Source organism: Pararge aegeria, chromosome 3 (genome assembly GCF_905163445.1).
Source record: "Pararge aegeria chromosome 3, ilParAegt1.1, whole genome shotgun sequence".
Taxonomy (NCBI): domain Eukaryota; kingdom Metazoa; phylum Arthropoda; class Insecta; order Lepidoptera; family Nymphalidae; genus Pararge; species Pararge aegeria.
This window is the reverse complement of record NC_053182.1, coordinates 14005823-14029402: the sequence shown is the minus strand read 5'-3', so window position 1 is coordinate 14029402 and position 23580 is coordinate 14005823. Positions and strand designations below refer to the sequence as shown.

At 32.5% G+C, this 23580-nt stretch overlaps 1 protein-coding gene across 3 annotated transcripts; it reads left to right on the top strand.

Annotated features, from left to right (window-relative positions):
* The first annotated feature begins 53 nt into the window (after positions 1 to 53).
* On the top strand, positions 54 to 22681 carry LOC120637406. Of its 3 annotated transcripts, none has more exons than XM_039909235.1 (26): positions 54 to 240; positions 829 to 1060; positions 1711 to 3611; positions 4045 to 4224; positions 4298 to 4438; positions 4632 to 5183; positions 5259 to 5399; positions 5787 to 6092; positions 6292 to 6435; positions 6812 to 6982; positions 7373 to 7556; positions 8262 to 8371; positions 8849 to 8995; positions 9788 to 9990; positions 10561 to 10591; positions 11834 to 12056; positions 12125 to 12206; positions 12693 to 12871; positions 13701 to 13896; positions 15045 to 15269; positions 15351 to 15447; positions 15954 to 16110; positions 17650 to 17826; positions 18576 to 18739; positions 19754 to 19906; positions 20404 to 22681. In XM_039909235.1, exons 2-26 carry the CDS (start codon positions 874 to 876, stop codon positions 20569 to 20571), a joined length of 6219 nt encoding a protein of 2072 aa, XP_039765169.1. In that variant the 5' UTR covers positions 54 to 240; positions 829 to 873; the 3' UTR covers positions 20572 to 22681. The 3 variants fall into 3 exon arrangements, with proteins under 3 accessions (XP_039765169.1, XP_039765168.1, XP_039765170.1); XM_039909234.1 differs by having other exon boundaries at positions 5781 to 6092; XM_039909236.1 differs by lacking the exon at positions 829 to 1060 and having other exon boundaries at positions 5781 to 6092; positions 20404 to 22680.
* Positions 22682 to 23580: the final 899 nt, after the last annotated feature.

The following is a 23580-nucleotide window of genomic DNA, read 5'->3' as shown; positions in this document are numbered from 1 at the left end:
AATACATTACTTATTAAAAAGTAGGTACCTACCTTACAAATCGTAATGTCAAAAAATGACAACTGACTTTAAAGTTCTAACCTATTGCGAATAAATGATCAAATATATTCACAAATTAAATTCGAATCTTTAATCTAAATAATCACACGCTCTTATTCCCGTTGTGTTGTGAGTTTTATTTGTGCTTTTATTGAAATCATGTTTATTGTGGGTAAACCGAGTTTGAGTAAAATAGCACACGTAAGTAGTCTAAATAAACTGATTTATATTAGTATTTGTTAGTCTACTGAAATGAAAATTATATTTTTTTTAAACTTGTCATAATTTTGACTGAAACGGTTCAAAATTTACGACAATGTTCAAGTAAAAATTTTAGCTCAGTTGAAAACACGTGTTACCTCCAGCTGAAGGCGTTGGTTCGATTCCTATCTTCATTATCAAAGATACTTTTTTTTATTTACTTATATCTTTTAATAATATTGTGTTTTATTATTTATTCTATAGTTTTTTTTATTATATATGTGTTATTGAAGCATCAATATTATATGAAAGGTGACTTTTATATTTGGTCACATGCCTACATTAAATTTTTACATATTGCATAATATTTTACTTTATACACTATTGTCATAAAATGTTATAAGTTTGTTTAATATTTAAAAAAAAGTGTAACATTCAAACATCTATTCAATAATTCTGTGTTCAATATTGCCCAGAGGTTAGCTCAGCTGACTCAGACTTAGTTTTTATGGTGAGCACATTTGAGTGGTCTTGGTTCAATCCTAGGTTTTTAATTTTTGTTTTTTTTTTTTTTTTTTCTTTTTTCAGTTATAATGTGGTAGTAGAGTATATTTCCAAGACACTTTAAGAAAAATGAGCACTAAAAAGTCAACAAAACAAAAAAATGGAACGCATAATTTTAAACATACCCCAAAAAACGAAAATGCAGAGATTCAAAAGAATGACGTTCTTGTTTTGCCACCAGATCTTTTGCAGCAGTTAGGCATTAATCTGGAAAATATTCAAGCACCGCAAGATTCCTCATTAGTAAAAAATGCAGGTGAGGATCTTGTCAAACATTTGTAATGACATGGGGATAAAAATTGTTTGGTGATTTTTAAATGTTGGATTTGAAATAATTAATAATATATAATTAATAACAAGAAAGGAAATTACAATTCTTTTTTTTTTTTCTTTGCTATAGTTTCTTTGTCAACTTTTTCTCAAAAGAAAAATAACATTACATTTTTAATTTTGAGTATTTAATGTAAGTATTTGCAGAATGATAGGAGAAAATGAATCATTTATAAATACAGTGTTAACTCTTTATACCTACATTGGTATACTTTGTAAATTTTGAGTATACAAAATCCCTTGTATGTAAATAGTGAGAAGAAAAAATGAATGGATTTCTTAGGAAGTTCGGCATGAATGATGCAGACAGTTGAGTTTATTATGGGATAGGATACAGACTAGCTAAAGTGAAAAAAGAACATACCCAGCTGCATAGATTTTACTAATTATGGCAACTTGAAAGAACTTTTTATAATTTAATTGTTATTGTTATTAAGAATAGTATTGCTATATAGAGTGTATCAATTTATGGAATATAAGCTAAACCAACCAAAGCTGAGAGATTAAGACGTTTGTGGATTAATCAAGTAATGTTACATGGAGTTTACACTGTATTCAACTATCTTTTGTCTACAGGTACTTGTAGTAAATTGAAACAGATTCTAAAAAATTCAGAAGCATCTGAATTGCATCCAGACGTGAAATATATTCATAATGAAGATAAAGATAGATCTATTTTAGAAACAGCTAATTTGATGAGAGCATCTGTACTTCTTAGCCCAACATTTCATTTATTGAAACCCTACATTAATTTAGATACAGAAAGTAACCCTGAAACATGCATTGACGAATTTGTTGCTGAATGTGCTGATAACATTCTGTATGAAGATTTTTATAACAAAGATGAGCTAAATGCAGATGACAGAATGAAATGTGTTGGTATACAAATAAATGATACTAAGGAAGATACATCAAGAGATAAAATACAATCTATTAAGCCTATTAGTAAAGATATAGATAGCACTGTGCATGTATTAGAAAAAGGCTTGAAAAATTACAATTTTGTACCTCAAGAGAATCTGAAAGAATCGGAAAGTAAAATAAACATACAAACACCAGAGGAGCTATTCCAAAGTGATAAGATTTTAAATAAAAAAGAAGCATTTGATAAAAATGATATGGTAACAGAAACTACCGATGTTATAATTACTATGAATAAAGAAACAACAAATAATTATGAATCAACATCAAATATTGAACATCAGTATCACATTGAAAAGAACCACCCAGGTGAAGATATTTTTCCAAAAAATATAAACCAATTGAAAGAAAATGTAGGTGAAGAAAAATGTAATTCAAATGCCAATTGCTTTCAAGAAGAATGTGATGACAACATTGATGAAACTCATAACGCTTCTAAAATTAGTAACGTGGACAATAATAAAGAAGCACAAGTTTGTTATAATACTTTAAACAACCATTCCCAATTTGAAAATGTTGAATCTAGTTCAAGCTTAGACAAAGAATTACAATTAAAAGAGCTCATTGTGGAACCAAAATTTTGTAAAGATATGAATCTGCAGGCAAATTCAGAAATACATACCAGCGGTAATGGTAATCTTTATTTACCTAGTATATCAGAGTGCAAAAACAATATTGAACATACACCGAATATTGCCATGAGTGATGAAGGACATAATAGTATTGACTCATATGATAAACTATTTAACACTCAACAGACAGAGTATAAAAAATATAATTTGGATAAAAGTCAAATCACGTATGAAAGTAACCCAGATAGTTGTAACTGTGCAACTAAAAAAACATGTATGTGTCATGTTGATAATATAGACACCACATCGTCAGAGTCAAAGGTTCCTTTAGGGAAGGTAAAAGAAATTGCCTTTTATTTAAGTCAAATTTGTTACACAGGTCTAAATAGACAGAACAGTATGACTAAAAATTTTAATACAACAGGTAATTCGAAATTATGTATTCAAGGTGTTGAAAAACCTGGTGGAACTATGGAAAAAGTACATTTAAATAGAAATATAAGAACTTACTCTAGAAATAAAAATCCTAAATTTTCTAATGTTATTAGTAGTCTTATATCTAATTCGGAACATAAAATTGTAAATAGTGATATTGATTATAAATTAAATGATATAAATATATGTTCTGCTGGCACCAACAAGCATAATTTTTGTCTATGTGGGGATTTTGGTACCTTTATCAATGTTGATAACAGCTATGAGCATATCCACTTTTGGAAACGAAAGGATGCTCAATGTTCAGTTGAGACTTTGCTAAGTATATATGAGGAAAATATTTTAAAAGATAAATATAAGGAAGATAACATAAGCTTTCATGAAATTGAAGACATAGAAGAAGCAAAGCAATTAGATATACCTGATGATTCAGCAATGGGCATATGCTGCTGGAATTATACTGCAAATATCCGTGCAAAAGGACACCAAGAGCTTAATAAGCTTAAGAGCTTAAAACTACAAAATATCAAAACAGCTTCTAACAAGGGTGTAAGTTTAGGGAGTTTTAATCTTTTTTCAACTGACATTAGTATCGTTGAACGCAAATGGAACACCAAATATTGTTGTGTGTACAACAAAATTAGAACAATAATTTATAAGTTTATATTCGTTTTTTTTGTTCCTGTGATGAAGTTTTTAGTACCAGCCTAGAGTTTGGCGTTGTCCGTTCCTTAAAGAATTTTTTTAAGCCAGTAGGTTATTATCACTCAGATGTCAAAATAAACGTTAAAGCTGTCCATAATTCATTGGAGTTTTAGGTTTTATCCTTGTTTAGAGAGGAGGCCTGTGCCCAGCAGTGGATCACTAATAGGTTAATGAGGATGACTATAAAATTCTTTGTACGATGTAGGAATTGAAATATAATGAAAACCTTTGTAAAAACAAATATCTAATTTATTTTTCTCTGATGTTAAATTTACAGAAAAGAAAACGGCCAGATAAAATGTCAGAGAGTGAATCAGACTGTCAAACGCCCAATGCAAAAAAAGCAGCTGTATTGGTAAAATGTGGAGTTTGTAATTGTTATATCTTGAAAAATGAATGGGACAATCATATATCGGAAGAACATTGTTTCATAGCTTGGAGGGAGGACCAAAAAATAGTATGTAAAAAAGTAATGCTTGTTAGAGTTCTAATGAAATTATGGAAAATAATAACTTATTTATTTATTACAGGACTTTAAAAACAAAGATTTACTTGTTAAGTTAAATGAAAGGTTATACAGTACTGATAAATTAATATGTACATTTTGTGAAAGAGAATTATATGATGTTTCGAAATTTATTAAACATGTTTCGAAATGTAAAGAGCGAAAGGTAAGACTGATACCATCTTTACAACCTATTATCAATTTCTTGTGGTCTGGTGATAGGCATTAGTCGGGGCTAGTTACCATACCCTACCGTCATACACTTAGGCTAGTGATGCCGCGTAGAAACCGATGAAAAGAATGGATTCAATTAACTACTATACATCTTCTAGTTATCAGTCATAATTTTAAATTTTCAGTTTGCCGGAAAATCTACTAATATAACAGAACATTCCGAAATTTGTATAGAAGTGTCTACGTTACCGGTAGAATTTGAGCAAAATTATGAAGTCCCTGTGCAACATAATAAATCTAAGGAACAGATCATTAAGGAGCAAAGACACAAAAAAATTAAATTTAATATTGAAGAACAAATAGCAGCCCCAGGACAATCTATGTTACAAGTAAATATTGATGAAAATCAAGCACTTGAAAGACAAGTATTACAAAGAAAAAAACAAAATCCAGTACTGAAAATGCCTGTATTACAGGTAGAAACTGATGTTAAACAAGTGTCCCAAGGATCTGTATTAAAAGTAGAAATAAGTGAAAAAGAAGCACCTGAAGAATATGTTTTACAAGTAGAAACTGGTGAAGAACATGCACCTGAAGTATCTGTAACACAAGTAAAAATGGGAGATAAAAATGTTACATGTAGAGTGTGTAATGAACTTGTTTCTGATAGTTTATGGGTAGAGCATATATCCCAAAAACATAACTATATAGCCTGGAAAGATAATGAACCACCTTTGGTAAGTTAATACATAGATTGCAACCACAAACAGATACAAGTTTTAACTTGATTTATTATGATGTATTTATTTTAGGATTGTGAAGACGAGGATGAGATTCGTGATTACCTTAATTGTATAATAAAAGTAATTGGGGAATTAATATGTAAAGAATGCGGTCTGAAGCGAAAATTCGCAAAATCTTATTTAAAGCATATTAAGAATTGTCAAAATACGGTGAGTCTTTATCCTTATTTCTATATATTTGAAAACATTCAACAACACATTTTTGATAATTGCTCTCAGACACATCTACTTGCGACTCGATTCCTGAAAGACGCTCAGAATATTTATAAACGTATAATCCCTGCCCAAACAGTTATGGCTACAAAATCGCCGATTGCCTCGGTATCTTAACGAAACAATTGTGTGGATTTGCCTATGTTTTTAAAGAAATTATGTTGCTAGTTGTTGTGTTAATAATAAAGTGTTACAGTGTCTATAATAATATAGCTGTAAGTGCTTTTAATGCCTTGTAAGTTCAAAAATATTCTGTTGTAGTATGTATTTTAAGGTATTTTATTTTAATAATTTTGTATTTAAATCTCGTATTTTAAGGAACAGTCAGATGACCAAGTACATGCCAAAAAAAAATCAACACCAGTTGTTGTGAAAACTGAAAAGTTAGATTCTGTAAAAACTAAAAAAGTAAAAGCAGAAAAAAACAAAAAAGTAGACACAGTTTATACCATAGAAGTAAATACAGAAAATATCAAAAAAGAAAAAGCTGAAGAAAAACGAAAGCCAGAAATAGACAATCGGATTGTTACATGCGGTGTCTGTAAGCTAAAACTTACCAATGCTAATTGGATAGAACATATACTCAAAGAACACGATTATTTAGCGTGGCAGGATGGACACCCTGAAATTGTAAGTTTGCATTGACTTGCATCTTTTTAAAACATCAGTTTACTGTAGAAAAAAAAAAAACTAAAATTTTCCCACTGCATCTGGTTGCCAGTTTGTGAGAATTTAGTTTTTACCTTTATAATAATTATTAGCACAGCAAACAATTGCACTCTGATTTTTCATACCTTAAAATTAACCAATGAAAATGTGTTCTTAATAGGATGTAAACAATGCTCAACAAGTATATGATCACTTATTCAATATATCAAAGCAAAACGATGGATTAATTTGTAACAAATGTGGACTACACCGTAAATATGTCAAGAGTTATTTGAAACATATAGAAACATGCGAAGGCGCAGTGGTAAGTTTTTATTTGTACAAGGATTTGCAATTTTACATTCCTGGCTGACTACAGTTAGCAGTGCTTGCTGCTACTGCCGCACATCTTTGATTTTACTAAGAAACCCTACGGGATGCTTTAAAATTTACATAACATGCTGCATTGTCGTATTAGGATAACTTTTTCCTGTAATGACAAAAATGTAAGATGGGAATAAATAAATAAAAAACGAGGACGAGTTCGCGGGCAGCAGCTAGTATATATATATATTCAATGACTGAAATGAATCTTGAAATCTCAAAATCGATTTGATAACCAGGTGTAAAATATTTCATGTTGTTCCAAACAGAATATTATTTAAAATATTTGAAACTTTGGTTTTTATCTTTATCTTCAGAATGAGTCTACTTTGGATACAAGCACCGTAGATACACTTATTCTGGACCTTAGTAGTGATGAGGACACAAAATGCGGAGTCTGCAAAATGGTTGTGGAAAAAAAGAATTGGTTTCACCATGTACATTTATGTCACGCTTATTTGGCTTGGAAAGAAGGGAAACCAGCTTTGGTATGTTTAACTCATAGTTACTTTTGATATGTTTGACTGTAAATATTTATAGAAATTTTAAATGAAATTTTCTTTGAACGACTACTTAGTTTTTGTTTGAGGGAATTGGGAACGTTATTCTATACTTACTAATAAAATGATATTAAAAAACTAATATTACAACAAAGTAGAAAAAAAATGTACATTTAATACATGTAGAAAACAAAGATGACCTAATTTCAAATATGTCATTCTATTTTGGCTATAATTCATATTTTATCCAGATGACAGCAAGGAATACTAATAAAATCACACAAATCTGAGAAAAACGATGAAGATACAAAAAAAACATACATAGAATAGAGACCTTGAAACATTTAAAGTTGGTTAGTAACGATATTCCTTTTACAGGATCTGGAAAATAAGGAAGAAATTCAATGTTATTTATACTTAGTAAGCAAAAAATACAATGGATTAATATGTAATAAATGCGGCCTGAATAGAAAATATGTAAAAGCTTATTTGTCCCACTTAGAATCTTGTAATTCCGAATTGCTTGATTCTGCAGTGATTGTGGATGGTCCTGCTAATAAAGGTAAATATTTGTTTTTTCTTTTATAGTTCTTATTGATTTCTGATTGTATAATTTACGGAACATTTAGTAATGCTTTTATTATTATCAACAAGAGCACTCTGTTAACTTCTTAGCAATTGAAGAACGACATTGTAATTTCTATACAGTAATCCCAAGGGGTACTACAGTAATACCAATACAAAATTAACAAAATGTTTTTTTTTTGATTTCGTGGTCGACTACTTTTCCTGTAAAGGCTTTTTGCCTAGACGATCAAAAGATATTGCAATCCGTCGAGCCATTTTCGTGTTTTCACGAGACCTACACTGCTATTCTTTTTTGTATACATCCTACCCTTATATCATTTTTATATACTAATATTATGCGAAAGTTTGTAAGGATGGATCGATGGATGGACTGATGTTTGTTGCTCTTTCACGAAAAAACTACTGAAACAATTGTACTGCAATTAGAATGGAGATAGATTATGCTCTGGATTAACATATATACTTTATACCGGGCGAATTCGCGGGCCACAGTTAGTTATGTATAAAGATCAATTGCAATCAAACGTACTAGAATGCTTTAACAAGCTAATAACAAGGCCGCCTAAATTGTGCCTGTTATACTAACAATAGTGTATCATTAAAATTAATCTTATTTCTCGTAGAATGTGTTTTACGTTTTTTTCTATTAAATGAAAATAAAAATATTTTAATGTTACAGATTTGTACGAATGCGGTGTTTGTTCCGAAAAAGTTCATCCAAGCGATTGGAACACCCATGCCATGAAATTGCATTATAATTTAGCTTGGATTGTAGGCAATTTTCCTGTTGTAAGTAATCCTACTAATATTATAAAGCTTTGTTCAGAGGCAAGTCCCGCGATGCACTGAAATCGCTCGAGCTCGTATGGGACGGGACACATGTTCACGGGACAGCTCGTCCCACGCAACCGTTTTTTGATTTTAATATAGCGGGTTAAACTACTTAAAAAATACATACTGCTTACAGTATTACTTTTCTTATCGTACAACTTTGTTATCTTTTGTTTTTTCTTTTGCTACTCATAACACAAATATAAATCTTCGTATTTGAAATCAAGAGACATGTTTCTCCAACACCTATATGCCAATTCTGTTATACACAAATATTTAAACTTAACATTATTGAGTCTAAAATTATTGGATATTACTGGTTTTAGACCTGTCAATATAGTTTAGTGTAGAGATATGTGTACAACGAGAACTGCAATAGAATCTAAATATATTACAAAGTGAAATTTTATAATTGTGGAATTTCTTTTATTTCAGGACACAAAAAACAGTAGTGTTGTCGAAAAACATTTGAAGGAGTACAAGCAAGAAGTTGGCCAACTAAAATGTAACGAATGTGGGACTACAAGAGTCTCACCTATGGGCTTTTACGCGCACATCATACAATGTGGAAAATCGGAAGAGGTTTGAAGAATTCCTACATTTCATTTTAACATATGAAATTTTTTTTTTAATTCCCTCTCTCGTATGAAAGCTTACCTTTATATATTCAATTTCCCGACCTGTCTTAAAAAATTATAATTTTGTTACATTACTTAAATAAACCTTTTAAATCAGTTATGTAGTTAAGAAAAAGAATACACGAATATGTGGAGAAATTTTGAAATTCTTGTTTGATACAATAATCCGATTTTGAGAACGATTATTCCATTTTATATTTTTATTTTCGTCTAACTTCATGTGCACGTAACTGCATTTTTTAACAGTCAGACTATATAGCATAAATACTCCAGATCAGATAGACATATAAAATATATTATATATACAACGTGTAAATGAAAACCGAAGTATTATTTCTACTACTATACTTCGGAGTTAACCTGCCGTAGTTTTTAATGAAATAAATGAGATACAAGCATAACATCACATGCAAAATTAAAATCAAGTGAATCCTGTCACTTTATTAGGTACGCGTCGCGTAACGTAGGTACTATGCGCGTGTCGGTCTTCTATTTTTAATAGGGTTGTCATAAGTAAACGCTTAGAATGTTTTGAATTAGTTTGTATGGAAAAATAAATAGGCTTCTTTTGATTTCATAATTTTACAGGATAATTCCTTGTGAAAAATCCTTATGCCACAAGCTGTAATTCTGTTACACGTGACTTGTATGTATATATATTATATATGAGTATATAGGTGTCCTTCTTTAAGTGGTACGAAGGTAATTAGCGTTGTTTTTTTTATATAATTTTCAGGAGATCGATAAATATAAAATATATTGTGAACTATGCGATAGTAAATATCTATTTATCTATAAACGCCAACACGCAGTTATGCATAAGGAACAAGAATATAAAGAAATAAAGTTAAAAGAACAAACGCAGGAGAATATGTGTATGGTGGTCCCGAAAACTGAGCAAACTGAGCAATTATCGGACAAAAGACGGGCTGCTGAAAGGTTAGTGACCTTCGAATAATTTTTAGTAGTCCTTTATAGTTCCTAAATTAACTTATCTGAATCTTCGCTGTAACTGTTACATAGCTTTTGGAGTTTTACGAGCGCTTTTTTTTGTACTTTCCACAAATGGTAGCCATAGGCTGCGCTTCAGGTTAAAGAATTATTCATTTCTCTTAAACAATATCTTATCTTTTTAGTTTTTACTTTACATATTCGCTTACAGAAATAAGACATATTGTTCTTATACTATTTGATTGATTAGCGATCACATTAGACTTATATAGGTATATTTATAAAACTCTCAGAATTCTCAATGCCCGTAGGTTGCGAATTACGAAGTCGTTGCCATAGTGTAACTGTAAGAAATGAGATCGTACGTGATTTTATAGTTCGCGTTTGAAAATTTAAACGACTTTGCACTTACCTTTCGGTAAATGATGAAGCAGTCCCCGATAGTAACGGGCTTATCTGGTAATCTCGGCATTGCAGTTATATTAATCCCATACGATTTTTACGCCGCATTATTCGTAGTGTAATCCAAAGTTCTTTATATCATATTTTAATTTTCAGGGCACGGCAATTCATCGAAAAATCTGAAACGGTAAGGCACACAATTCTATTGTTGTAAGTTCGGTAATTTTCGGCTATCTGCACGTAAATATTGACAATATTCTGCAATATTTTCAATAATATTGCCTGTGTGCGGTCCGTATTGAATATAAATGTAATTTTGTTTGTTACGCTTTCAAGCAAAAACTACTGAACCGATCATCATGAAACTTTGGAAACATATTCTTGGAGGTAATAGAAGTAATATAGGATACTTTTATCCCGAAATTAAGCTCAGTTCCTTTAGGAGAGGTGATGAAAAAGTGTGACAATTTTACACAAGGACTATATAAAAAATTAACTAACAATGCGATTTCGATTCGTCCTATAACGATTATTATTTTTTGTAAGTGATAGGAGGAGCTAAGACTGGTCAGAGAGTTCTTTTCAGATTATGCGAATAGTTTTTTTTTTTTTATAAGAATACACAACTTTCATTTCATTTCATCAAATTTAATGTCCATGTGTCTCAAAAAACAAAAACAAACGCAGACGAAGTAGCGGGCAACAGCTAGTTAGTTAGAAAAGACTAAGTTCCTGATAGGTTGTTAGCGAATATTCGTTTAAACTTCGAAGTGCCGTTAAATTTACGGTAGTAATTTTTTATTTTTTGTTTGCTCGACTAACGAATGACAGTCCCTAAAAATTAAAATTTCTCAACTTACAAAGGTTATTTTTCACATGTTGGTGATAATAAATGGGACTGGCTTAAATTGCTAAGAATTTTTAATAATTCGTGGCCAGACCCATACATCGAAAACGGAACCTTGTGATCTAACTAACCACAGAAAGACTGGGCAGTTAGTTCAACATAACTACAGTGCAACTTTAATATATATAAAAAAAAAACATTAGTTTAACGACTTCCTCGATAGAACAAATTCTTTTATTGTCCGTAGAGTCAAGCTAAAATATACCTTGTGTACCTAATGCACCCTAACATTGCGGACAACCTCTTTATAACAAATTTTCACGTATCAAAAAAAGTGTAAACACATCTAATTAAAGAATTTTGACAACCCAAAAAACCCCTTTATAAAAAATTTTAGACCAACCTAACACCACTCTATAAAAATCTTGTTATCACCAAAACTTGATATAAAGAATATTTACTTTTTTCCTTCCGATTTTTTATATCGAGGTTGTATATGTATATAGATACGAATACGGTTTCGTTTCGGCTAAAAATTGCGTACCGCTCAGTTACTAATCATAAATTATAATATGTTACTAGTTTGTATACAACTGCTCCAATTGCGGCTACGGTACTGACGAGCAGGCAGAATCAGACGACCACATTTGTGGTAAAATTAATTACAAGGAGTATGTTGATTCCGAAGACTCCGCGGTAATCGGATCATCGGATGACGAATCAGTGGAGAGCGCTGTAGATTCCAACTTGTCAGACGAAGAGATTCGACCAGAACATGCCAGAAGAAAATGGCGCGGCGACTCAAGTAAGTTTGACTTTATTCGAATTACTGAACAATTTTTAAAACACCAAATGACACTGTTTAATTTTCAGGTTCGGCAGCAGCAAAAGTACCAAGAATTCCATTTAGTGTTAGATATGCAAAATCATATTTGAAACAAAGCGCAGACGACTAGTAAGTTATTTATAAATTGTTTTTATTGAATATTCATTTTTGAAAGGTTTAATTTCATGCATAAAGACGGTCAAGAATGTTGCTTAAGCGTTTACGCAGTTACGAGTAGGTACTGCCCGTGGCTTATCCATCTATAGCTTATATAACCTTCCACTGCTGGACTAATACCTCTCCCGACGGGAGGGTTTGCCTAATACACCAAACTCGGCAGACAGTTTGGTAAAAGCAGTACGCGGTAGCACATAGGTGGAGAATTCTCATTCATGCAGGTTTCCTCACGATGTTTTCCTTCACCGTTAAAGCAAGTTATATTTAAATTGATTAAATTAAAAACGCACTTAACTACGAAAAGTCAATGGTGCGTGCCGGGGCTCGAACTCGGTCTCTGCGAAAGGAAAGCCGAAGCCTTACCCACAAGGCTATCACTGATTCACTTTTACCATTACTTGGCTGAACTTAATTTTGAGTGTTTGTCTGTGTTTCCAGCCGTAAGACGTTTTTGACAAATGAAACGCTATACCCTCAGTGGCGAAGTTGCAGCATGGAGTTAGTTGCAGACGACCAAACTGATAGTTATTTGCCCCCTCTAAAGGAATCATGTAAAGTGATTATCGGTAGATCTGATCCCATGACGTATAAACAGTTTGAAGCCAAACAGCAAAAAGGTGAGCATTCTAAATCATGATAAATTTTGATTAGTTTTTTTTTACTTATCTTTGTAAAGTTGGGATGATAGGTGAAATTTGCGTTTTTAAATTTTATTGTTTTAAACATGTTCTCGTGCGCAACACATAAATCTCGATTCTTTCTAGTGATTTATCCTATATTTTATACAAATGTTGTAGTGCAGTATAGCGAAAAAAGCACTTACTTCCACCGAACTTTGGATTCCACCAAATAAATCCAGTTCGATTATCAAACAGGATCTACTTTCGTGGTGGGATCGGGATGTTTAAATTCTGACACAATGTTAGTTTTTAAAATTCCTGCTCAAACTGTTTGTATTTCTGGAATAAAAAGAACTTTATATATTTAACAAAAATGCTATTTGCGTTTAGATGGGTTCAGCTGTTTAGGTAAAAGGATATTTTTCAAATTCCACGGGATTGTCCCTGTTGTGTGCTTTTCCTGCATAAAAATATCCTACTTCTATGTACAGGTTGCAATCTACATATATATGAATTTTTATCAACATCGGTGTAATATTTGTAAACCATCTTTTTTTTTTATTACACTAGAACCGTTGACTGCAATCTCACCTGGTGGTAAGTGATGATGCAGTCTTAGACTATGGTAGCCGGCTAGCCTGTTACGGAGTATGGTAGTCATACCCCTAATCGTTTTCCACGCGACATCACATCGGAACACTAAATCGCTTAGCGGCACGTCTTTGTCGTTTGGGTGGTGGTAACTAACCACGGCCAAAGCCTCCCCACTAGACAAAAAATTGGTAACAATCAGACACAAAAACCAAATCCATTTATTTTCTTATAGGGTACTCCATATTCGTTGGTGGGTGTATTCAATGCATTTCATGGGCTCCTCCCCACAAGGACGATATCAGCGATGATTATGGCCACTTCATGGCCGTAGTTTGTCATAACGATGTTGACTTACCTCGTCTTGATTACGAGAAGACGTACGAGTATTCGGGACTGGTGCAAATATGGGACTTTGGAGATCTATCAAGGTGAGCCATTCTTCTCCAGTTAGAAATTACTTAACCTCCCAAAAAGTGAAACCTTTTTCATTAGAGCATTCACTCATCAATTATTGTGGTACCTACTTTTATAACATATTTTATCTACTTTATCTGTCGTTTTCATAAACATTGTCAATAGCCTAAACTTAAGTATCCAGTATCTTACATAAGAGGGGTGTACATATCCAGAATAGTAACAAGGCTTAAGGGTGCGATAAACTTAAATCACGCGAATCCCTCTGTGAGAAGTTTAAAGAAATAGGTATACTTACTTTAGCTTCACAGTTTATATTTATAATAATATAGTATTTGTAAGACATCATATTAGTCTATATAAATAAAAAGTGGATATAAACAGTCGACTTACAAGAAATGGTCATAAATTAGTGTCATCTGCATCTCATCTGGGACTGAGTATACGCTTTTATAATATGATTGAAGGTAATCTTGGACCTATAATGCATAAGTTTAAAGAATATGTTAAAACACATTTATTACAGCGAGGCTACTACAATTGATGAATTACTTAATGGCAAGGTTTCTTGGAAGGATTCGGCTCTGCTTTCATATCTTACAAGATAGAAAAATTAATGTTGAAATGAAAAATGTATAACTTAAACAGTTGATGTTGAAAAAGAGCAACTGCTGAGTTTCTTGCCGGCTTCTTCTCGGTAGAAACTGCCTTCCGACCTGGCGGTAGAGTCATTACAAACAGACAGACTTGACGTTTCAAAAGTGCTTATACTACTTGAAATAAATGAATTATGAATTTGATGAAGGAAAGACGTGGTGGGTGGTTTCCAATTCGGTGGTTTCGAAGACGTTTCAGATTTTGATTAGTTTTACATAGTTTATTTTAGGTTATATTTATAATAATAAAGCAAATCAATAATAATATTGAAATAGTTAAAAAAAATAAAAAACAAACAGACTTTGGAGAAGACAGACCCCACTTTTCCATCGCCTTGTGAAAAGCTACGATAACCGCGTCTGTTTTGAAAGTACTTACAATTTCATCATTATCCGACCTTGGCCGGTCCTTAGCTAAAGCGCTTTGGAAATGAATTATCTTCTTTCTCCTTCTTAAAATTTATTTAGGAAGAACACTTATTTAATGAAATTTTTTTCTTTTACAGTATGAAGCCAAAATTTGCTCTAGGAATAGCTCACAATTACGGAACGATTTGGGCAATTGATTGGTGCCCTTCAGGGGCGAGGGATGTTCTTTCTTCTTCAGCGAGTGAAGATGAATCAGAATCAGGTTCAGATACTTTTCTGAGGCTTGGCCTTTTGGCTATAGCATGCTCGAATGGTTCTGCTTACATCTTCTCTGTACCTTATCCTTCTTCTGTAAAAGCAAGGTAAGCAGTGTTATTATGTGTAATAGTTTTGTATCAATTCAATTAATTCGATAAAAGTTGATAAGAATATTCTTTTTTCAGCGATAAAAATATTTATAAATTCACTCCAGTGGCAGAACTTCGTTTATCTAGAGGAAAGCAAACTGTATTTCAAGCTACATCTATTAGTTGGTGTCTGGTAAGTAGTAAGAAACTACTTGTAGATCTGTCCGTGCAAAAACTGTGTCCATATTTAAATTTATATTTTTTAAGTTTTATATTTATATTTTTCACTTTGTTAATTAGGCACTAATTTAGTAACCTCAAGCCCGTTAAACAAGGCAATGTCTAAATAAGTAACGCCTAATCTGAGGATGTTCCTAAATATAAAACCAATACCTAAGAATTGGAGAAAAGGTTTTTTTCGATATACATCGCCTAAATTATTTCACCAGCTTGAGACGCAGGTTTTACCTAGTTCAAGCACCCCCGATTTATAACTGTGTAACAAAATAGCCCGTAAGCAACGTTATTTGTACTAATATAAGTAATGTGGAGAAATAAATAAATCATTCATTCCTTCATTAGGCATTCGATTTAGGCAATTCCTAGATTTAGTGAAAACGGGCATAAGTCTTAGATATTTATATTAATATATTTTTAGTGTGTTTTTTTGAATCTAAGGTTTTTGTTTTACATTTCTAGCAAAAAGATCATGCTACTGTCGTGGTGGGATACTCAAGCGGTACTGTTGCATTTTTCAATTTGGAATGCAATTCTCCTCTATTGATGGAAACCGAAGGCGAAGTCAATATATTATATCCTTTTAAGGACGAGAGACCACATAGCTCTTCTATAACAGGTTAGTTGTTTTACGTAGTTTGTTATTGTAACTTTCTTAGAGCAGGTTTTCATGTAATGAGTGCTGTGAAATATACAGCTTATACATTTATAATATTTATAATGGATTTCCATTTTATGGCACCTTCCTATTTTGTGCATTACCACAACACACCACTGGGTGTTTGAAATCTTTTTGTTAAAGATTTCTAATAGAGGATTGCGCCTGATGAATTTTGACTACCCCCCTGGCGCAGCGATGATCGCTGTGGTCTTATGTTAGAGGTCCCGAATACTATTCTCTGCAGGGGCAATTTGGGAATTTATAATTTCTTAATTTTCTCTGGTCTAGTCTTGTGTGTAGGTTCCGGAAATCGCTTCGGCCGTGGGTAGTTACAATCCTACCGGCAAAGATTTAGCGTTCCGGTATGATGTAATGTGGAAACTTACTAGAAGTATGGGTTTAATATAACTGTCAGACTGCATCACCACTTACATCCAGGTTAGATTGCAAATTTGGCTAGAAGCAGGCGTTACTTTGCGGAATTCCATGATATACCTACTATGAAAATTTAGCTTAATTTGCTATACTCCGCGAAAAGCAAGAGAATCTGTATGGTGTAATTAATAATCCTTATACTCCACACCAAACAGACCTTCGGCAATGTACCCTCTAGGTACCTACTCTCTGAAACCGGAGCATCCTCAGGAGATGTTGACTTTACAATTAATAATTGTTAAGTTCTTAACAATAACATAGTTAGTAGGTGAGATTGCAGTCAAGACCTAAACTTTGGTGCGGAAAAAAATAAATTTGAACGGTCTGCCTAAATTTCAGACGCATACTCCAAATAGGTTTTTAATGTTCAAGAGATTTTATGTCATGAAGTATGTGCATCCTACTAATAAGTTACCAGCTGTTGCCTGCGATTCAGTACGCGGTTATTTTGTTTTTTATGAATCCTGCGGGAATCGTTCATTTTCCCCTGATTAAAAGCAGCCGGTGTGTTAATCCAGGGTATATTTTATATCCAGGGTTTATATAATCTATCTCCATTTCAAAATTCAGTCAAATTGGTCCAGTAGTTTTTGTGTGAAAGAGTAATAAACATCCATCCATCCATACAAACTTTCGCATTTATAATATTAATTAGTAGGAAGTAGGATATTCAATATCTTTAAACAATTAACAAATTAAAAAACTATAATCGGATACTTTTCTGCTAAATTCAAATTCAAAAATTCTTTATTCATGTAGGCCTATCACAGGCACTAATGAAGCGTTGATACATAGGTATATGTTTACATAATTGTAAAGGGATATACTTGGGGGTGATAACTTAATTCGCCAACTAAAGCTGTTCCAAACGCGCCCTGGTCTCAGAAAAGCCCACAACAAACTTAGCCAGGTATATATTTATCACCATCTCACAGTAAATATATAATATTATGTATAAGCTAATACATTATGGATCGAAGCTAGAAATGTCCTAAAGTTTGCGCGAAATATGACCAAACATTTCGGCTTGCTTAAATATAACTTCGCCAATGCTTTTCGCAGATGTAAAGACGTTCCCGAGTAGCGTGGGAGCCGGGTTGGTGAGCAGTGTATCACCGACGGGCAGTCAGGCCGTTCAGCAGCGAGGCGCTGTCCGCATACACAAGCACATTTCAGCTAACTCTGGTGTGTTTGCGCCGCACTGGCCCGCTCTTATGCTCTCAGGAAACGAAATTATCGGTGAGTCCCGGTTAAAATGTCCATATCATGCCGATCATTTCTTTAATTTTTTTAATCTTTTTTTTATGTATGTTACCCGATTACTCGAACCGATTTGAAAAATTCTTTTTTTTTTTAAGGGCATTCTTTCCAGGTGGTCGCATTTAAATTTTATCGAAATTGGTGGAGCTGATATTAAAAAATGAAAAATAATGTAACCCGAAGTAGCAATTTTTTTTTCTTTTTAGTTCCTGGGCGTATGTTGAAGTCGGTTTTTTATTTAATTTTAAAAATAATTTCTAACGAGTACTATTCATTTATTTATTTAAACAAATTATAATAAACCTACATTCAAATAACTACACACGAAATACGAATACATAAACAAAAATTACACAATATAAAATATATATTATATAAGAAATAAATATTTAAAAAATAATAATAAACTATTATATATTATGATAAGCTTTATTAATAACTAGAGCTGGATAATAATAGTAGTAGTACAAATAATTCTGAGCCCAAGGCTGTGGGTTCGATTCTCACTACTGGAAAATGTTTGTGATGAGCATGAATGTTTGTCAGTGTCTGGGTGTTTATATGTATTTTCTAAGTATTTATGTATATCATTCATAAAAATATTCATCTGGTGCTATGCTGTACAATGCTGGGTATTTAACTGTATGTATCTAGATGGTGATGCGTGTGATATCGTAGTACATTTATTTATTAAAATTGGAACATAAATCTCTTTTTTTTTTTTTCAGTGAACCAATCAGTGAATGAGCTAGATTTCTGGGGGCTCGGGCGCCGTACAGGAGTAGTACAGAAGTGTTGCGGGTGTCTGCACTGTGGCCATATGGCTACATTCGTGCCGCCCGTCATGAAGATCCTGACTACCCACCCGGCATACATCGATTTCCAGAAAGCGGTGTGTAAACGATCGACAGATTACTGTATATTTCTTTCATACTTTCTCACCTAAAAACGGATAATTTAAATCAATGATGTTCTAGATAATTCACATTTAAAACTTAATTTTATTTTAATTTTATTGTTAATTCCATTTTTATTTTAAATTTATTGATACATTTAGAGATGCACAAGTGACCTTACATTTAATTTCCCACCAAACTGGGTAGTCAGTTTGATGTCGAGCTAGCTCTTATAATATAAATTAAACCTTACGAACCAAAACAATTTTTATAATTATTATTAAATATTTAGAAACAATGTCAGACAAGAAAAACGGAGAAAAATATATAAACTCCATAACTAAATTACCAATTTACACACTGTCAGTCAGTGCACAAGTCCTTAAGAAATTCCTTTTATTTATTTTAAGGGCTCTTTCACAGGAGTAAAATATTTTCGGAAGCTATCAAACAATTCCTATTTTGCATTTTATTTTCGGTTTTAAATATATTAACCTTTTATAATGGTAGTTACTTATTTATTTATTTGTCTTTAGTTACAATTATTGTTTTATATATATTTATTTAAGTAATGGAATATTTATCTCATGGATATATGTTGCACCACCTAACTATTTTCTGTATTTTTATCTTCACCATTGGTTGCCTGAAAGAAATCGCTATGAAGCGTTAAGGCCGCCAAATTGTATGCGTTGTTTTGTTATACTTTTTTATATGTACTTTTTGTGGTGTTCAATAATAGTATATTCATTCATAAACCACTATATGTGATTTCCACGACACAGGGAATCCTAGTGTGGAAATCACAGACTTTATCTGTATTATTTGGTTTACTTTTTATGCGTTTGTTTGAAATAAATAAAAACATAAAGAGATAAAACCGTTATTGCACCAACTAACGCAATTTTTTGGCAACCGCCTTAAGCATTTTGAATATACATTAAGCAATTAATAATTAAAAGCAATTGCCATTGTTTGCTTTTATATAACAATAAAATTATTGTTTTTAGCCACTAGCCGTGTTTCAAATGAGGCCACTGTCTGATCGGAAGAGACCAAAACAGAAGGACGATATGCTAGAAGTGAAGTTGGAACCTCTCACTTACCACGATGCAGTGAAATCGTACGCGTTAGACTTCAAACTTATGAAGGACCTTGATAAGGTAATTTTTATCGCTTTCAGTCATTTGACGCTTGACGGCCGACTAGCGTGCAGCGACCCTGCTTTCTGAGCCCCAAGGCTGTGGGTTCAAATCCCACAACTGGAAAAGGTTTTGTGATCAACATAAATGTTTTTTCAGTTTCTGGTTGTTTATCTGTATGTTATGCAGTGGCGTGCACTTCATACATGCACAAAAGCACTGCATACCCTAAAAATTTTGTATTACTCGTAAAGGGGAAGGATTTTTCCATTTTATGCCATTTTCCTTCTTTATGCATACCCTGGTCAAAAACCCTGTGCACGCCACTGATGTTATGAGCTTTTATGCATATTATTCATAAAAATATTCATCAGTCATCTGCGTATCCATACTACGGTATGGTCGTGGTATATTTATTTTTTATTAATTGAATAGATAATAGGACAGATACAACAGCTATTTATTATGTAATTCTTACTATTGTTCAAGGTTATTGTAATCATTTTTTATCTTTACAGCACTCCTTCAAAGAGATCAATAGACCGAGGATGCAATATCCGGAGCGATTTCCTCTCAGCGATGTCTCGTCCATGGCTTTCTATCCGTCGCCGAATCACCACAGAAAACTAGCCGTCGCCACACACGCTGGAGTTATATTTATTATAACCGATGATAATTGTTTATGAAAAAATTCAATATAGTATGGTTTTTGGTTTTCTAGTGATAAAAGGTCCGAAAGGTGAAATTGACGTAATAATACCTCAGAACAATAAATAAGTATAGAAGGGGAGGTTTAGATATTTCTAGTAGGTATAGTTCGATTCAAACTTTATGTCGAAGCGGAAGTTAGGTGCGAGTGTAGCTTCGCGCTGGCAGCCAACTGTACAGTCTCGCTGATTGGCTGATACCGAATATTGAACTCTGCGCATCGAAGTTCGATAAGTCATAATGCTTGATTCGAACTATACATTGTCAAGGAATTTTCTTATTTCGTGCTTATTCATTGTAAAATCTGAGAAGAATACGGTATTATTTACGCTATACCAAAGAATCTTTTGAAATTACAGCATACATTTAAAACATGAAAGAATTAAGATTTTATTTATTTTTTACGTACAATTAAGAAATCATGGTCTTCGTATTATCTGTAATTTGTAGAATAATTAAGTGTATCAGAGTCTGTCTAAAGTTAACATTCATTCAAAAAAAGTTGTCACAAACAGAAACCATACATAAAATCAAGAGATTTGCGATGTGGAAGTGGATGTGACGTCAGTTCACATAAAAAGTTACACTCAGTGGTCAGCGACTGTACTTGAGTACAGTCTATCCTTTCCGATTAATTGATGTTCCAGGACTTCTACTATATGCCCTGATATCGGTTTCAGTGATTTTTGTGGATACCTACTGAACGACTACGATTACTGACCCAGTAAATTTGGACAGGATATTTTTACTACTTTATAAAATGTTATTAAAAGGCCTAAAATATGGCTTTTAAATTGTTAACGTCTTGTTTTCTAACAAAAAATATTTATGTTTTAGGGGTATGTTTATACAGTTTGGTATATATGCGTGTATAATTCAAAATTAATAGTTTGTAGAACGTAATTGATAAAACAATAAAAGTGTAGTAATATTGTGTTCTATTTAGGCTCTATTGTATTTTTGTACTATTCACTTTTGTTTGTATTTTTATATCAGTCATAAATTGTATCGGCACATACAAACTTATGACGAATGCAGTATGGCGACTCGTTTCGATTTTAATCACATGTTAGAAATAATAACTGGGATGACTAGCTTAAACTGCTTAGCGAGGCATCAGGGTAAAGATTTTTTATTTGAACGGCGACGAGTTTTTTTTGAGTGGCTTTCATGTATGTTATTTTTTTTAATTATAAACATTTTGCTCATGTACGTCTTAATAACAGCAGCTGAGCTAACAATGCTATTAATTTTTCTATGTCAATTATCTTCCATTGCTTCACATTCCCTGTGACATTCGTAACCATGATGCTGATGAGTCTATAAAAAACAGGTTGGTGGGTTTTTACACTTACGACTAAATGAACTTCGAGCAGTTAACTTATCTTAATTTAAAATATATTGACCACGTTTACAGCATCTACACTTCCTTTCAGGTTATAAAAGTTCAAATTTCCATTCACTTCCGTTACAATGTTTTGTAAAAAAATGTCGCCATACTTAGCTAAAGAGAGCATTATTCCGTGGTTTTTAGTGACGAAATCTGTATGATATAATACTGGTTTTCTATTTGATATTTTTGCGTTAAGGTATTTTCATTACCTTACATCTTATAATTAATAACGCCTCGTTCTAGAGCATAGGTCTTTCATTGAAAAGAGTCTTTCTGAGCATAGACCCACCATGCTGCTCCACTGCGGATTGGCGGGCTAGTGAGTCATAGAATGTTCGAAATTTTCAAGGTCTTCAATTCATATACGATGGAATCAATTTAACAAATCAGTCAGCTAATATCCGAATTAAGGTATTTTCATTGTATAATGATTGAAAATATCTAAAAATGCCAAATGAGTACGGTACGATCGAAATTTTCAAGGTCTTCAATTCGTGGTACGATCAAAGTTTAAAAAAAAACACTGGTGTAGTACAAGTTACTCGGAATTTGGTTAGTCACTCGCAACACGCCATTGGTAAAACAATATGACAGTAAACATTATTTAGGGGTTTAGTGTATAATTCCCAATATTACCTTTATACGTAATATATCGTTATCATCGTTACAATATATATATATATATATATATACACTATAATATTGTATTTGGAAAATCTTATAATACTGTAATTTTTAAATATTTCTTACTTGTACGTATGTTTCTAAGAAACGAAATAATTTTGTATAGATTTTTGAGACTAAGAAATATTTTAACATTTACTTTTTTCGATTTTAGCGTAACAAACCTTCGGATTTTCTTCTTTCATTGACAGTTTTCTCGTCACAAAAGTTCGCTTAAGTTTGAGATGTGTAAAAGGTATTTTTTTGATGTTATAATATTATGTTCATTACGTTTGGTATAGTTAGTTATAGGTTTTTATTTATTTATAGTTTATAAATGAACTACATATATCGGATATCAGTGATACTATATTATTCAACTATATGTAAGAGAATGTTGCAAACATGCTATGCTTGTTGCCTAATAAACTTTTTTTATAAATTAATTTCGTTTTATTTTTGACTTTTGATAAGAGGTAAGTAACTTCCATGAAAATGCGACTGGGCGTATTATTCTGTTGAAACTACTTCGCCGCCTTTAAGAGCAGCACGCCAATAGGGCAAGTAAGAAGTTTCATTGATTTAGTATATGATTTTACTACCCGATTGCGTGATATACCTACCTAAATGCACCTAAATGAGAGCTGTATTCGTGCAGCGTACACTGTGACATTTGTATCCTCTTTGTACGAATTATTAAATAATACTCAGTTTAATAGATAAGAGACGCAATATTAACTGCTGATTGAAGTAGTTGTTACATACCTATTATATCTAATTATTTTTTGCTTGTCTTGATATCGACGGTATTTTCCAGTTTATTGTTTCACTTTATAAGGAACAAGAAAAAGGCAACGTCTAAACCCTGGCCACTGAGAAAGTAAGGATTTTACAAGGTCTACTTACAGTAGGTATTAAGCTGATAGGCATC

Bases quoted from the DNA above. Each gene is read 5' to 3' on its own strand.
- LOC120637406 (XM_039909234.1), top strand. From the start codon at position 874: ATGAGCACTAAAAAGTCAACAAAACAAAAAAATGGAACGCATAATTTT. The intron at 8,996-9,787 runs GTTTGAAGAATT...TATAATTTTCAG, and splicing joins AATGTGGAAAATCGGAAGAG to GAGATCGATAAATATAAAAT. The intron at 12,872-13,700 runs GTGAGCATTCTA...ATTTTCTTATAG, and splicing joins TGAAGCCAAACAGCAAAAAG to GGTACTCCATATTCGTTGGT.